General features: G+C 29.6%; 1 protein-coding gene and 1 non-coding gene across 10 annotated transcripts in view; one reads left to right on the forward strand and one right to left on the reverse strand.

Annotated features, from left to right (window-relative positions):
- The window catches only part of LOC119610432 (SH3 domain-containing kinase-binding protein 1), a 62,214-nt gene extending 49,354 nt beyond the window's left edge, over window positions 1–12,860 (forward strand). For 7 of the 9 annotated variants that reach the window (XM_037965630.1, XM_037965637.1, XM_037965632.1 and 4 more), the window contains exons 6-8: window positions 227–844; window positions 1,242–2,526; window positions 12,647–12,860. In XM_037965630.1, coding sequence (XP_037821558.1) covers window positions 227–844; window positions 1,242–2,526; window positions 12,647–12,689 — 1,946 coding nt within the window. In that variant the 3' untranslated portion in view covers window positions 12,690–12,860. Of the gene's footprint in view, window positions 1–226; window positions 845–1,241; window positions 2,933–12,646 lie in introns of those variants that run through there. The other 2 variants (XM_037965638.1, XM_037965639.1) reach the window with 1 other exon arrangement.
- Window positions 12,861–18,108: 5,248 nt separating this feature from the next.
- Window positions 18,109–18,200, reverse strand: Trnai-uau. The gene is given in 2 exon segments: window positions 18,109–18,144; window positions 18,163–18,200. It is a non-coding gene; the product is annotated as a tRNA-Ile (tRNA).
- Window positions 18,201–18,668: the final 468 nt, after the last annotated feature.

Here is an 18,668-nt window from a genome sequence, read left to right on the forward strand (position 1 = left end):
GTTAAAAATTTGTTTAAATAATTTCAATGAATAGTTTATAGTAGCTGCTGTTATAATTTACAAACCCTTTAAATTGCCTGCTTTAAAAAATATCCAACAAAATTATAAGAATAATAAAAAGAAACTAAGAAATTATTAACACAAAAAAACCAAATGCTTAAAAAAATAGTTTTTTAATTTAAACCTAAATATATTTAATATTAATTATTTATTAAAAATTTTACAGTTTCGCCACTAAATGATCTGCAACAGCAACAATCACAACCTCAACAAACCCATAGAACAACTGCCAAATTAACAAATACTACAAACACTACAACCACCAATAATTTAACAACAACAACCGCTGCAACAACGACCAATGTCAAATCGTTGATTAAAAAATCCGGTAGTTCTTCATCCACCCAAAGTTCCAATCGTAAAGATAGTTTTGGTTCTCGAGATTCTTTAAACGATATACTTTCGGAAACTGGTTTGCCCACGGGCAATGTAGCTGCTCAGCGTAAATCTTTGGAAAATAAGAATTTAGATTTAACAAATGCCTCCGATGTTGCAGCTCGTTTGGCCCTTAAGAAACAACAGTTACATATGCAACAACAACAGCAACAGCAGGAGAGTAAAACGATTGCATCGTCGATTAGTAGTAATAATACCACCACATCAACTACCTCGACTTTAATAACAACAGCCACTTCCTCCTCCTCCTTATCCAGTGAGTTACGCAAGAGTATGGAAAATATGGATGAGAAAACAACAGCAGCAACAAAAACGACACCACCACCAGTACTTAATAAAAAGCCTTCAGTGCCTGTTAAGAAAACAACCACAGTGACCAGCATAACAGGTGAGTAATAGAGTTTTTATTTTCATATCACCAAATAATCCGAAATTTCCGTTTGTAATTTGTATATAAGAGTGACAGTAATTTGTAAAATGAGAACAAAGAGAGACTTTTTATGAGTTCTAGGCGTAACACACCTTTTTCCGTGTGGCTCCTATGCTGCTTTCAGACAGAAGTACAGACGAACGGAATGTAATAAGAACCCTTTGAGAATCTAGAACCAATATCTTGATATGTTACATACAGAATGACAAAATCAATATACCCCCATCTTTTTTGATGGTGGTTATAAAAAGTACCAATTAATTACAAAAGTACTTTGTAAATATAGGATTTTATATTTAATTTTCACTTTAATCTTTCACTTTCAATAACTTATGATGTTATCTTACACTTGCAGGCAACATCTTATCGGGGATCAAACAAAAAGTCAAAAATGTCGAAAGTAAATTAACCACCGCAGCATCACACGACTACGCCGATGGTGTAGGCAGTAGTAAACTATCGCCCAGCTATGCGAGCGATTCGGGCAGTGGAGGTGTTGTAATGAGAAGAGCCGCCACCATAGCCGTAGAAGATACAGATTTTGATCGCGTTGAACGCGGTTCAATATTACCCGATATGCGCGCAGGACGCGTTAAAGCGCCAAAACGTAGACCTCCATCGGCGGCCATAAATGCTATAGGCGAAAGCAATAACAATTCTCTATATGTCAATGGCAATGGTAGTGATACCACACAGAGTGGTGATGATCAATTAAAATCCGATGATAATTCAACGGGAGAGGAGCAGTTAGCCAAACCAAAACCTAGAGAATGGGAAAAGAAAAAGGCACCCTGGATGGAAGAGTTAAAAGCATCACAGGTTAAAAAGAAGACATCTCCAAGTGTAAGTGATGGGGTAACAGCCACAAGCGATAGAAGTTCGAAACTATTAAGTGAGGAGCTGAAAACAACAAATAATGTCAGTTCACAGGTGACCAGTTCAATGCAAGCCACAAATTCTAGCACCTCAGCCTCCTCTGCCACGACCAGCTCGACAAAAGTGCAATCATCATCGGTTTCATCCACCAGCATTATGCAACAATCCATGATAGTGGAGAGTAGCAGTAGTACTACTAGTAGCAGCAGTAATACCACAGCTAAAACTCTAAGCGAAGCCATGACTAAAAGTTTAAGTGCTAAATTAGCCAATGATGTAATGGCGGCTTCGAATAATACCTCCCTTAATAACAGCTCCTCTGGCCATGTGGTGGACGATGTACGGGCACGACCCAATAGCCTGTCAATACGTAATCGTAGTGCTTCTCCCTCAATGGCGGCCACACGTAATATCTTAAAACCAAACTCTGCGGCGGCCAACACCACCGCCAACAACTCTGCCTCACCAGCTGAAGCCTCCAGCAGTAATACCACACACCATTCAAGCTCTACGAGCACTACACAATCATCCACAGTTGCCAAATCTTCTAATCTAAATAGTTCTAGCAATCATGTGCTAAATAATTGTGGTGCCACTACCACGGCCGGGTCACAACATAAAATTGCTGAATTGGAAACGCGTGTGGACAAATTGGAATTGTTGGTCCATGCTCAACAGCGTACAATCGATGAACTTGTACGTACATTGCGAGAAGAAACGGATCGCAACAAAGTCTTACGCGCTGAACTGGATAAATATGCACAGTGCGTTACGCAAGTTTAAGAAAAATTAAAAAAAAACAAAACCTAAAAACTGAGAAAAAAATCACTTAAATATTTTTTTCTATTTTTATGTGCGTAGAAAAATTATGTTTAGAGTATTTTATTTTATAGTTTTTATTTTGAACACTGTTTTAAGCATTTTATATTGTGTGTGTGTGTGCGTTATTTTCTAATTAATTATTTCCCCCCTTGTAAAGTGAAAGCCAGTGTAGTTTATAGACATTTATTATTCATACTTCTTAACCAAACAAAAAGTCTGTTTTAAATATAACCTTGTTGCTTTTTTTATTTCAATATATAAAAACAGCGCTTTATACATTTTACTCTGTGAACGCCTACACTTTTCTTTTCAAAAATCACAAAGAAAGAAAAAAACATAAAAACTTAACACTTTTTTTAGTATTTTTTACAAAGTTTTATATTTTTTACATACTAATTAATGGAAATCAACAATTACCAGAATTTTTTTTTTATGATATAAAGTAGTTTGATGTTAGCAATTATGCATGTTTAAAGTTTGTCTTAAGTTTTAGGATTTTAATATCTTAGTCATTTATACCATTTCCATAGTATTTTTAATATGTCTGTTTTTAGGTTTCAAAAAGATTTTAATTTTTTAAAGACCAGTATGTCGGTCAGTATTAATTTAGAAAAAAAAGCATTTCGTTTTGCTCTGAAGTTTGAAGCTCTAGCATATTGATATATGAACAGTGTGTTAAAGACAATGATAGGATTCTAGTACTCCTTTGATAGTTTTGAACCACATTTTCTCAATTTTTTATCGTAATAGGAAAGGTTGTCTCAATCTAAGAGAGTTATGTTCTTATATCAAAATATTTGTATGAAAATGGAAATCTAGGAAAGAAATTAGAATTTGTTCGAAATTAATTAGTTCTAAAACGTATGCAAATGGGACAACTTCAGATTTTTGAACAGAAATCTTGCAATTACTTCTGGTAGCTGTACTGTGGAACATTGTTTTCATTACAAAGTACTTCGAAGGAATTATTAATGATCCAGTTACATATTAGTACTACACTAGAATAATGGGAAGCATACTAGTTTAAAAACAACTTCATGGGCATATTTGAGACTAGACTATAAGTAGAATGGACTAGACTATAGACTAGACAATAGAATAGACTATAGGCTAGACAATGGACTAAACTATAGACTAGACTATAGGCTAGACTTTAGACTGGACTATAGACTAGACTATAGACTAGACCATAGACAAGACTATAGACTAAACTATGGACTAGAATATAGACTAGAATATAGACTAGACTATAGACTAGACTATAGACTAGACTATAGACTGGACTATAGACTAGACTATAGACTAGACTATAGACTAGACTATAGACTAGACTATAGACTAGACTATAGACTAGACTATAGACTAGACTATAGACTAGACTATAGACTAGACTATAGACTAGACTATAGACTAGACTATAGACTAGACTATAGACTAGACTATAGACTAGACTATAGACTAGACTATAGACTAGACTATAGACTAGACTATAGACTAGACTATAGACTAGACTATAGACTAGACTATAGACTAGACTATAGACTAGACTAGACTATAGACTAGACTATAGACTAGACTATAGACTACACTATAGACTAGACTATAGACTAGACTATAGACTAGACTATAGACTAGACTATAGACTAGACTATATAGACTAGACTATAGACTAGACTATAGACTAGACTATAGACTAGACTATAGACTAGACTATAGACTAGACTATAGACTTGACTATAGACTAGACTATAGACTAGACTATAGACTAGACTATAGACTAGACTATAGACTAGACCAACGGTTCCCAAAAGGGGGTCCGCGGACCCCTAGTGGTCCGTAGCAAAATCCTAGGGGGTCCGCGAAGACGAACGAAAAAAATCACGAATAAAAAATATTATCTATATGTTAGAAAATATTAAAAATATCTCCAAATTTGTCATAAATACTAAAATACACAATTTTTATTCAATAATCCCAGATTTGTTGGTGACTCTTTGAATTTTATTGTTTCGGTCGTTTATCAGGATGAAGCTAGGCCTTACAAATTTATTGTTTCACTTTTATAAAGTAAAGTATTACGTGATTTGTAATTTTTATAAATGTATATGTATCGCAATAAATGTTTTTATAGCAGACGGATAATGATTTGCCTTAGAATTAAATACTGATACTGGTATCCCAGGTTAGGTCACATTTCATAATATTTTTTTAAATTGTAAGCAAAAGTGTTAATCTAGTTAATTTTAAATATAAATATTCCATTCCGACGTGATACACAGATTTTAACTTCATTTTGTTGTCCAATATTATTAAATCAACATCAGAAAATTCATAGCGTTTTGCGTAAATAGTCAAAACCACGCAGTAAAATAATTCGTAGGTATTTTAAAATTCAAAATTAAGATCCAAATTCACAGTACATTCGCAAAGAGTTCAGGTCATATTTTATGTGGGTAACGCATTCCGCAACAACATCGAAGAAGTCTAACTTTCACATATTTTCTCGAAAACTTAGCTTACATACTCAGCTCACTCCTATGCAATCGCAAAAAAATTTAGAAACATGACTCTTTAAGCACATGTCGACAATACTTGATAAAGAAACCTTTTCTATACCTTGACGAGAAATGAACATGAAAGCTCTCACGATCATAAAATTAAACATCATGTTAGAAGTCATTCTATATTTAAAACCATGCAATTGAAAACATCTCCGATCTCAATGTACGGGAATATTTTATAGGGTTTATGGACCAGGACTAAGACAATTTTCGGACGAACATTTGAAAATCGGATGAAAACTACTACTAAACTTATGATTTTTCAAATTTAAAACTTCAAAAATGGCTCTTTTTCGCATCTTTTGCTCTTAAAAAGTAAGTTAACGAAGTGATAGGGGAAAACTAAAAATATATTCGTACTCTATGGACTATAACGAAATAGAATTGGTATATGAGAACGACTGCATTTTATTTTTCTTCACTTTTGTATCACAGTGTTATTTATAACAATAAGATATCAAAATATGTATGGGGGTCCGTGAAATTAAATAAATTCCTCAAGGGGTCCGCGAAGTAAAAAACGGTGGGAACCGCTGGACTAGACTATAGACTAGACTAGACTATAGACTAGACTATAGACTAGACTATAGACTAGACTATAGACTAGACTATAGACTAGACTATAGACTAGACTATAGACTAGACTATAGACTAGACTATAGACTAGACTATAGACTAGACTATAGACTAGACTATAGACTAGACTATAGACTAGACTATAGACTAGACTATAGACTAGACTATAGACTAGACTATAGACTAGACTATAGACTAGACTATAGACTAGACTATAGACTAGACTATAGACTAGACTATAGACTAGACTATAGACTAGACTATAGACTAGACTATAGACTAGACTATAAACTAGACTATAGACTAGACTATAGGCTAGACTATAGACTAGACTATAGACTAGACTATAGACTAGACTATAGACTAGACTATTGACTAGACTATAGACTAGACTGTAGACTTGACTATATACTGGGCTATAGACTAGATTATAGACTACACTATAGACTACACTATAGACTACACTATAGATTACGACTATAATCTACACTATAGACTAACTATAGACTTCTCTATAGACTAGTTTATAGACTAGTTTAAAGACTAGTTTACAGACTAGACTATTAACTACACTATAGACTACACCATAGACTTGACTATAGACTAGACTGTAGACTAGACTATAGACAAAACTATAGACTAGGCTATATTCTACACTATAGACTGGACAATAAACTACACTATAGACTAGACTATAATGTGGACAATAGACTATACTATAGACTAGACTGTAGACTAAGCTATTTTAGTATAGTCTAGACTATATATGTATATTAAACTATAGACTAGACAACAGACTAGATTATAGACTAGACCAACAGTTCCCAAATTGGGGTCCGTGGACCCCTAGTGGTCCGTAGTAAAATCCTAGGGGGTCCGCGAAGACAAACGAAAAAATCCATGAATAAACAATATTCTGCTTTTATGCAATAATCCCAGATTTTTTGGTGACTTTTTGAATTTTTTTTTTTTTCGGTTGTTTATCAAGAAGAAGCTAGGCCCTAGGGATACTGGTATTCCGGAGTATGAAATAAGGCCACATTTCATAATTCAAAGACAAGCTTATACCAGATTTAAGTTTGTCAAATTGTAAGCAAAAGTGTTCTTGTTTGTAAGGACTAAAATTATATATTTCAAAAACAGCTTCAATACGTTAATTTAGTTAATTTTAAATATAAATATTCCCTTCCGACGTGATACAAAGATTTTAACTTGATTTTATCGACCAATATTATTAAATTAACATTAGAAAATCCATAGCGTTTCGCGTAAATATGTAGGTAAAGCCATGCAGTAAAAGAGTTCATGTCATATATTATGCGGATAACGCATTCCGCAACAACATGGAAGAAGTCCAACTTTCTTATATTATTTTCCCGAAAACTTAGCTTACTTTACCCCTCTGTAATCGCAATAAATTTTTGAAACGTGACTGCTTAAGCGCATGTCGACAATATTTGATAAAGAAACTTTTTTGATACCTTGACGAAAAATGAATATGAAAGATCTCACGATCATAACATTAAACATCATGTTAACAATTCAACAAAGAACTCTTTCTATCTTCAAAACCATGCAATTAAAAACCTATCGGGAATATTTTATAGATATGACATCTCTACATTTATTTGACCTAGGGATTTATGGACTAGGTCAATTTTCGGACGAACAATTATTTCGAACAATAAGATATCAAAATATGTATGGAGGTCCGCGAAATTAAATAAGTTCCTCAAGGGGTCCGCGAAGTAAAAACTGGTGGGAACCGATGGACTAGACAATAGACTAGACAATGGAATATATTATTGACTAGACTATAGACTAAACTACAGACTACTTATCAAAAGTTTATAAGTTAGAAAAAGTACCGAAAATGTCATTGGGGTACTGCGGTACTTTTCAATATCAAAAAGTACTAAAGTGCTGAATTTTTCATGCCTGAGTATTATGTATTATTTGTAAGAAATCTTTTAATAGAAAAATAAACATTAACTGTTTCACAAATTTCTCCCAATTTTAACAATTTCTAACAAAAAAACGAAAAAAGAACTAATTCCACAACTGCTCTAAAGTTCTGAAGTTCTCAAATTTGAACAAAAATCGTTGAATAAAGAAATAATATAGGCTAAATGTATACGTTCCAGAACTAATTGTGAAATTAATAAAAAAAATCTGAAAATTATAACATTTTTGGTTAAAAATTATAAAACAATTCCTTTCAAAAGTAGAGCTTTTGAGGAGCTAAAAAATAATTAATTCTATTTAGAATTAATTCACCTTAATTTTTAGTTCAGCCTAAAATATTTGAATGCACCAATCAAGCGCTTAATTCGGCTTGCAAAATGTAAAATTTTGAAATTTTTTAGAAGTTTAATTATTAAGCTTTACATTACACTGACATAAAAAATATAGAAAATTCTTTCTTTTGTAGATTTTATTCTAACATTCCTTTTTTAAATTAATATAAATACATAAGCATTTCTTTAAAAAACACAAAAAAAGTTCAAAGTGTTTCAAAAAATTTTCCCATCAAACTACTCTGTTAGCACACGAAAACTTCCTCTTTACTTGATTTCAATACTTTGACATTTAAAAGCTTTTTTTATAATATAAAACTAAACTATTTTTATTATAAATTTTTTTCAAAAAATCCCAATTCCACATACATGCATATAAATATATATAAATAAAATTTACATTTATTGTTTTTAGTTTTTAAAGTACTATTAGTTTTATTGTGTATTTTATTATTGTTGTTTTTATTAACTAAAATAACATGTTGTTCTTGTGCTTAAAGTAATTTTATTTTTTTGTAACTTAATTACTATATATAAATATGATTTCTTTTTTTATTTTGTATTATAAATGTGTGTAAGTTAACTAAAAAAAAAGTTTGTTCTTCCTCTATGATTATTATACAAATTATATTATTGTTTTGTTTATTAACAACAGCAAATTTAACAAAATAAAATAATTATTTGCATGTCCCTTTAATAAAGGATTTTAAAAATCCCATTTATATGTGAAATATTATAAAAAACAATACATAAACAAAACCTATAGATAAACATTCCTTTTTCAAAAAAAAAAATTATACAATAAAATATTTAACGTGCATGACATACAAAAATTAATAATATAAACATGTTAATAATACAAACAATATATTATAAATATATAATTACCACATATACAAACTTAAACAATACATACTACATGCATACACTTACATTCTATATTATTTAAATAAAGAAATTAAATAAATCATCTGAAAAATTTATATAAAATATAGATTATTTTAATTTTATTTTGTTTATTTCCTTTAATATTAAAAAAATGGCACGAATAGGTTCCGCTTCCGGCAAATTAGATGGTTTTCAAAATGTCTTTCCATTATTTCTGTTTATTCCTAATATTAGTTATTAAGTAAAAAGCTTATAATTTTAGTTGAAATTTAAAAGTGACTGTTACTCGGTTTTTTCAATGTAAATGTTGTTTCACAAAACTCCAGTTTAATTTCATTCAAATTTTGTACTTTGTAAAGTTAAAAAGTGTTTTGTTTTTTCAGTTAATTAGTAACAGCAAACATCAGAAAATTTAAATTTAAAAAAAGTGTTAAAAACAAATAAAATCTTAAAACAAAATGGTCTCTTTATATGAAATAGAAAAACTTGGTGAACGCAACTATGACAGCTGGTGCATACAAATGCGTAATGTTTTAATACATAACGGTTGGTGGAAGCTAGCAAATGGTACTGCCCAACTAGAAGATGCTGAAACTGAACAGGCTCGTGCCTTATGGGAGGCAGATGATGAAAATGCTCTTGCCACTATAAGACTTTGTTTAAAACCTTTACAATTAAATATTATAAAAAATTGTCAAACCTCACGAGAGGCCTGGCTGCGACTGGAGGAAAAATACCGGCCAAAAGGACCACTACGAAAGATATCTCTATATAAACGTTTAACGAAACTGAAAATGACTAAAGGAGTCAATACTAGACAACATGTAGATTATTTTACGGAGTTGTCTAAAAAATTGGCAAATTTGGGCATAATTATACAAGAAGAACTTTTAGTTATAATGCTTCTTAACAGTTTGCCTTCAGAATATGAAAATTTTGTAGCATCCATGGAGGCTAGTGAAGTTTTGCCTAATTTGTCAACTGTTAAAGAGAAAATTCTAGAAGAAGGCGATAGACAAGTGTACAATGGAAGGGAGGGTAGCCAAAGACCTTTCTTTGATTTAACGCAACTTTTAAGGGTTCATCAGCAAACTCCACAGAGGATTATGTGACAGTTTTTGTTGATAGTCGAAACTAGACAAGTCAATAAATAATCTAGTTTAGTTTTGTTTATAGTCTAATCTATTATTTAGTCTATAGTCTAGTCTATATAGTCTAGACTATTGATTAGACTATAGACTAAACTATTGACTAGACTATAGACTAGAGTAAGTATATATTAGACTATACACTATACTATAGACGATACTATAGACTAGACTATAGATTAGACTAGTGAATAGTCTTATCTATGGTATAATCAATAGTTTAGTATATAGTCTATAGTCTTGCCTAAAGCATGGTCCATAGTCTAGTCTATAATGTAGTAGTAGTAGACTAGAGTAGTCTATAGTCTAGCCTACATTTTAGTCTACAATCTAGTCTATAGCCTAGTCTTTAGTTTAGTCTATGGTCTTATCTATAGTCTAGTCTATAGTCTAATCTATCGTCTGGTCTATAGTCTCATCTATAGTCTAGTGTAATGTTTGGTATATATTCTAGTCTAGTCTATAGTATAATCTAGTCTATAATCTAATCTATAGTCTAGTCTGTAGTCTAATTAATAGTTTAGTCTATATTCTACTCTATTGTGTAGTCTATAGTCTAGTCGAGAGTTTAATCTAGATTTTAGTCTATAATTCAGACTTTAGAGTAGTCTATAGTCTCATCTATACTCTAGACTATAGTCTAGCCTACAGTTGAGTCTATAGTATAGTATATAGTCTAATCTGTAGTCTTGTCTATAGTCTGGTCTATCGTCTATTCTATAGTTTAGTCTACAGTCTAATCTATAGGTTTGTCTATAGTATCTTCTATCGTCTAGTATATAGTTTGGTCCATATTCTATAATCTAATCTATAGTCTAATCAGTAGTTTAGTCTATATTCTAGTATATTATATAGTCTATAGACTGATCTATAGTGTAGTCTATAATCTAGTCGAGAGTTTAATCTATATTGTAGTCTATAATCCAGACTTTAGAGTAGTCTAAAGCCTAGTATTTCGTCCAGTCTGTAGTCTAATCTGTGGTCTAGTCTATAGTCTTGTCTAAAGCATGGTCCATAGTCTAGTCTGTAATGTAGTTTCATTTAGAATGTAGTCTATAATCCAGACTGGAGTAGTCTATAGTCTAGCCTTCAGTTTAGTCTACAATCTAGTCAATAGCCTAATCTTTAGTTTAGTCTATAGTCTCTTCTATCGTCTAGCCTATAGTCTAGTCTATAGTCTAATCTATAGTCTAGTCTATATTCTCTTCTATAGTCTAGTGTATTGTTTGGTATATATTCTAGTCTATAGTCTAGTCAATAGTATAATCTAGTCTATAATCTAATCTATAGTCTGGTCTATCTATTCTATACTTTAGTCTACAGGCTAATCTGTAGGTTTGTCTGTAGTATCTTCTATTGTCTAGTATATAGTTTAGTCTATATTCTAGTCTATAGTATAATATATTCTATAATGTAATCTATAGTCTAATTAATAGTTTAGTCTATATTCTAGTCTATTGTATAGTCTATAGACTTATCGATAGTGTAGTCTATAATCTAGTCGAGAGTTTAATCTATATTGTAGTCTATAATCCAGACATTAGAGTAGTCTAAAGCCTAGTATTTAGTCTAGTCTATAGTCTAATCTATGGTCTAGTCTATAGTCTTGCCTATAGTCTAATCTAAAGTTTAGCCTAAAGTTTAATCAAGAGTGTAGTAAAGTCAATAGTCTAGTCTAGAATGTAGTTTATAATCTAGTCTAGTGTTTAGTCTAGAGTCTATTTTTTAGTCTAGACTATAGTATAGTATGTAGCCTAGCCTATTCTATATAATCTAGTATATAGTCTAGTCTATAGCCTACTACCTTCTAAAAACTTTTTGTTGGCAAACCAGTTAATGAATTTCTATCAAATTATTATCGAAAAATAAAAGAAATGTTCATATTAATGAAATTTTTAAATAACTAGTGGTTAGTGATGATAAGGTTTAAAAACATTTTATTCAATTAATTAAAAAAAATATTAATCGATTTCAATAAAATGGACGTTCAAACGATTTTTGAAATATAAATCGTTATTCAGAAAGAAAAATAGTATTGAAATTTTTTTTATAGTTATAATCGCCTAAGTTAGAATAATTTAATTTTGCACTAAAATTTCTTTAAATATTTTAATAAAAATATTGTAATAAAATCGTAAAAAGAGTTTTTTTTAATGGTCTTGTAAAATGAGTGACTTTCTCTTTCATTGAAATTACTTATTCTCTTCAAGTAAAAAGTCTTTTTTTGCATCTTGGCAACATTACCTTTGATCAGTGCCGGTGATATAACGGGATTTTTCGAATACATTCAAATTGATTTAAGTTTTATATATTTAGTTTGTTTTAATTTTTTTTAATAAAATTTATATTACATGAATACATTATACATTATTTATTAACACATATTTTTTTATTAAAATTAAAAGTTATTAAAATTAAATAAATTTTCATAATTTATCTAACAAATAAAAATAAATCAAATATTCTACTGTTCTTCTTTTTTCTTTCTTATTATATGTTTTATAAATTTATATCTGCTTTTATAAAAAATAAATTTTTAAAACTGCTTCGGTCGCATGCGTTTGGATTAATGCAAAATTTGACGAAAAAAAGGAAACCAACTCGTCGAGGAAAATTTGATAATTGGATGTTTTAGGTGGACGACGTTTATCAGCGACATCTTGAATATATAATTTATGATTAACAAACAATTACAACAATTATTGCTTAATGCTTTAATTAGTATTAAATACATATTAATTATAATACATAAATATATATTTTTTATTAGTAATTAATAAAACAAATAGTAGTTATATAAATTATAAATAATAATCATAATTAAAATTAAAATAAATACAAAAATTCCTTTCAGTTATGTGATACATATTCAGTTATTGGCTTTTTTTTTCAATTTGTAATTAAAAAATATATATATTTTTTAGTTTTATTACATAAAATATTAAATTTAATTAATTAATTATAAAATAAATGAAATAAATAATTATAAACCTATTAATAATGGTTGTAAATACGAAACAATAATTTACATAAAAACAATTAAATAAAATGTGTATAACAACAAAATTTTTCATTGACTTTTTACGAAATATATTGTTAATATTGGGAGTATATGTATTTTAAAATCAATTTTAAAGAATATATTTAATGGATTACAAATTTTTCTAGAATTGGAGAATTGAAAGAACTAAGAGTGTAACAATTTTTAAAACAACACTTTCAATAAAAGAAACCCCACCCCTTAAAGCATTTATATATAAAAATTGACCAAATTCAAATTTTATATTTAAACATTTAAAATCGGGACCAGATTATAGAAACTTTATAGAAATTTTAAAAACATTTAAAAAATATTAAAATTGAATTCTAATAGTTACACTCTAGGTCAAAAATCCAATAGAATTTAAATAGACATTTCAATCGGCATGTTTAAAACGATAGACAATTTTGTGGGTAACAGTAGGGTATCCACTTCAATTGATTCACAGAAATGACATCACAAAGTGGGTTGTCTCTTTCCCTGTTAAATCTAAATTGAAATGCTAAAATGATGGAAGTTGTTCTACTTTATATTTTGTATTTCATCTTGTATAAACCCATTTGTGATCGATAGGCCAATGGGTCGAATAGTGTATATTAGTATTGTTTGTTTGAATATTTTTAGAGCACTCAATATCAAAAAGTAACTATACGAAACTTCTAGGCCCGTTATCTCAAACTCCGGATATCGTTTAACCTATAAAAACTAACCAGACATTGAGAACAAAGTGGGCTAGAGTTGAATTCCACATAAATATAGTAGGAAGTAGTATTATGGGCATAGAAATCTTGGCCATACACCCACCAGTATCCGTCCGTCTGTCTACACGCTAATTTGATTAAATGTGGAATATACGCCGATTTTAGGCCAATTACGAAGCCTATTGAAAGTGTTTGAAATGTCAACCATGTTAGTATATCATCTAAAGTCTGTACAACTAAGTATAAGAGACAATTCCGATTTTCTTAATGATCGGGCCCAATTTGACCCTATAAAATTCAGCATTAATAACTTTTATATGAACACTAGTTATTGCCAGTGTGTCAACTATTCCAAGTTCTCCCATTTTTGTCATATGTATTTCAATTTTACTAGTGCAAATTTTGAGATTCTAGCTCTAATGGTTTCCCCGATATACGAATTTTTGTATTTAATTCATATGGGTGGTGCCACGCCTCTTATTACATATCCACTAACTTATTATCCAAACGTTCACATGGATGTCAAAGATAATCATGCTAAATTTTAAGATATAATGATTTCTCAGATATACGTATTCAATTCATATGGGAGGTGTCACGCCCCATATTGGTAGCCCACCCATTTTTGTCTTAAATATTCATATTGACACTAAAGGTTTTCCAACAAAAATTTAGAATTCTAGCTGTTATATTTTCACAGATAAACTAATATAATTTATATGGACGGTGCCTCGCCCACTATTGTCAGTCAACCCATTTTTGTTTAGATAGTTTCTGAGTATAGTTCCTTCCAGACATACAGGAAAACCCCGTTAAAAATTCAATTTCAGTCCTCTAGCTTCTCTCGTTTATGCTCTAACGGACAAAAATTGTTAGATCGGCTTAAAATTGTATAAGAATATTAAATTTTTGTGGGTCTACGACTTATATTTCGATGTGTTACAAATAGAATGAACAAATTAATATATTTAATGATATGTATAAAAATATCGTGTTATATCGAGTAGTGATTAGTAATATTCCTTCAGATTAGGGTGAATAGTAGTATTTTTTAAAGTTATTAAAAAGTTTTATGGAGTTTAAAAAAGAAAACATTTAATTTTGTAAAAGTTAATGAAAATTTTTTAAAAGAATTAAAAATTATTTAAAATTATACATATTATTTGAAAATAATAATTTCAATTCACATATCATCGAAACATTTTGGATACTCAATTAAATGCAAAATGCAAAAAAATTTCATCACCAACATTATAACCAATAAATAAAACAAAAACTTAATTAATTATTATACCAAATTTTGAAAATTATTGTAATTTTATATAATTATTAAAAGGCTTTAAGTTTTAAAAAATAAACTTTGTTAAAAATTACCCACACAAAAAAAACTTAATACAAAATTTAAAAGAAAAATATACAAAATTAATTAGTTATTTAAAATAAAATAAAAAATTAGCTTAGTAAATATACATACATACTAATACTAATACAATATATTAATACATAAATATGTACAATGCATAAATGTATATGTAATTTTTTTAATGAAAATATTTAGAAATATAAAAAAAAAACAATTTGTTTCTTTATTTTTTAACAACGAATAAATAAATAATTAAAAAAAATAATATGAATTAGTTTGAAAATATTTTATGTCAGTATAAAAACATTGGTTTTATTGGTGAAAATTTTGTTTTTTTACGAAAAAGAGTTTTTAGTAAAATATGTAGTTCGAAGGTGGATCTACTTTCAACAACAAACATTTTTAAATTAACGGTAATGTTAAAAGGGAATTTTTATAATGTTTCACCTTCACGATCTATAATAAGTGTATTTCTGATGTGTGGCAACACTAAAAGTTTCGTTCAAAAGTTCATTATACATATTCAGTGCTGAGATTTATACTATAATCGACTTTCGTATAATCGAACAATCGACTTTTTGTCGAAAAAAGTCGAAGTCGACTATTTTGTTCCAAAAAAGTCGAAAAGACGAAGTCGACTATTTTGTTCCAAAAAAGTCGATAACTCGACTATCGTCTGTGAAAAAAGTCGATAAGTCGAAAAAAGTCGAAAGTCGAAAAAAGTCGATAAGTCGAAAAAAATCGAAAAGTCGTTAAAAGTCAAAAAAGTCGAAAAAAGTCGGAAAACGTCGAAAACTCGAAAATAGTAGAAAAAAGTCAAATATATTCGAAAATTTTAAAAATGTGGAAAAAAAAAAGTCAAAAACTCTAAAATAGTCGGAAAAACTCGAAAAAAGTCAAAAAATTTTCGAAAATAGTCAAAAAGTCGAAAAAAATCGAAAAGTCGAAAGGTTGACTATTTATAAAATACTTAAAGTCGAAAAGCCTAAAAGTCGACTTTTAATTAAATGAAAAAAGTCGAAAAATCCACTTTTCATAAAATGCAAAAAGTCGAAAAGTCGACTTTTTGCATTTAGTTAAAAAAGTCGACGCTAGTCGAACGCTATCAATTAGGCGATTTGTATACCAAATGGGGATTAATAAGGATTCTGTAGTTGAAACGAAAAGTCGACTTTTTGCATTTAGTTAAAAGTCGACCTTTCGACTTTTTGCATTTTATGAAAAGTCGATTTTTCGACTTTTTTCATTTAATTAAAAGCCGACTTCTTTCGATTTCTTTTGACTTTTCGACCTTTTCCGACTTTATCGACATTTTCCGACCAGTACGACTTTTCGACTTTTATTTACAAAGTCGACTTTTCGACTTTTTTTCGTAGACGATAGTCGAGTTATCGACTTTTTTGGAGCAAAATAGTCAACTTCGTTTTTTTTCGACAAAAAGTCGATTGTTCGATTATTCGAAAGTCGATTTATAGAACCCTAGGATTAATGATATTCTCTTGGGGATAATCAAACACATTTTCAGATATTTCTGGGTACATAAAGTTAACTTTTACACCTTTTTATCACGATTTTTATCATATTTATGACAGTTTAAACTGTGTGACTGAAATCGTGGACTAATTTCAATATCAATGGAGGATATTAATACAAATTTTCAGATTTCACAACGTAATAGACTGATGTATCATGGTTAGATCGTATAAGAATGTAATATTTTAGGTTGAAAGGAGGATGCATAAAATGGGATGAGATGTATATAGTCCATTTTCTATGAACTGGACCTAATTCCAAATATATTCTATAAAGTAGCCTATTGACTAGTCTAAGACTAAGCAATTGACAAGAGTAGACTATTGGTTAGTTTATTAACTAATCTATTAACTGGTCTTTGTACTACTCAATGCAAAGTCGATTAACTATTCTATGGACTTGTAAAACTAATATAAGGACTACCCAGTAAAAGCTATCACTACGATGTAAGTGGTTAAAATGCTAAAATTTACTTACACAATAGCATTTTAAGTCATTATTGTAACACGGTGATGTCATTGGAGGCAAGTACTTTCCACACGCGATTACAAGTAATTAGAAATAGTAGTAATTGTAAATCGAATGAAAAAATGTAAATGTAGCTTTTATATCTTCACTGGCCTTATTAGACCCGACGATTTGAGGTAGGGTTCTATAAATCGACTTTCGAATAATCGAACAATCGACTTTTTGTCGAAAAGTCGAAGTCGACTATTTTGTTCCAAAAAAGTCGATAACTCGACTATGGTCTGTGAAAAAAGTCGAAAAGTCGACTTTGTTAATAAAAGTCGAAAAAAGTCGAAAAGTCTGAAAGTCGATAAGTCGAAAAAAGTCGAATAAAGTCGAAAAAGGTCGATGAAAGTCGTAAAAAGTCGAAAAGTCGAAAAAAGTCGGAAAAAGTCGAAAACTCGAAAATTGTAGAAACAAGTCAAAAATAGTCGAAAATCTTAAAAAAGTGTAAAAAAAAGTAAAAAACTCTAATATAGTCGGAAAAACTCGAAAAAAGTCAAAAAATAGTCGAAAAAAAATCGAAAGAAGTCGAAAATAGTCAAAAAGTCGAAAAAATCGAAAAGTCTGAAAAAGTCGAAAAAATTCGAAAAGTTTCCATGCCTGGCACAACAAGTTGTGAATCATAATTTGTTTGAATACATATTTAAGAAAAAGTGCTTTTATTTTTTATGAATGAATTCTCTGGCGTTTAGAGAAGAAATTAAATTATTATACATGTGTAGGTAGGTAGTTCTGTCGTCATCATTTTCTAGAATTCTGTCTATCTCTCTCATTCTTGTTTGTTATTGTTTTAAATTTCTAACGCACACAAATTGTTTTATGGTCTTTCCTTTACTTTTTATGTTAATAAGCTAATTTATAATAGTTATTTTTTAATTAAATATAATTTTAAAAAATTTCGATTTGCTGCTCCAGGTGAGGCTCGAACTCACAACCCCGGCATTGCTCACAAGTTACTGATTATAAGTACCGTGCGCTAACCAATTGCGCCACTGGAGCGCTTATCGCAAATTTGCCAAAAGCTTTATAAAAGCTCATAACGATCAGATTACATATAAATTTTGAAAAAAAAAATGCAAATTTAAAAATAAAGTGAAATTTAATATTCTGAGTGAAATTTGCAATTAGAAATGTTGAAATATATACATATGTATGTGCCTATGTTTGTATGGGAAATTATATTTCGTTAATCTATAAATGTTATCATAAACAAATTGTACTTAATTGTTACATTGTTTGTAGAATAAATATTTTATTTTACAGTATTAACTAGTTAATGTAGAAAAATAGAAAATGGAACTTAAACTATAGCTTAAAATATTTGGTTATTTGTATGTATTATTACAACCCCTTACTAATGGCATTACTTGGTAATAACATATTCATTACCTAAAATATCAAATTTTTGTCGAAATGTTTATTAAAATATTCTATAAATAGCTTTAACAGTGGCTTGGTTGCTTGAAA

Source organism: Lucilia sericata, unplaced genomic scaffold, assembly GCF_015586225.1.
Source record: "Lucilia sericata isolate MDLA Ls3-8-SP2 unplaced genomic scaffold, ASM1558622v1 Contig001193F_arrow, whole genome shotgun sequence".
NCBI lineage: Eukaryota > Metazoa > Arthropoda > Insecta > Diptera > Calliphoridae > Lucilia > Lucilia sericata.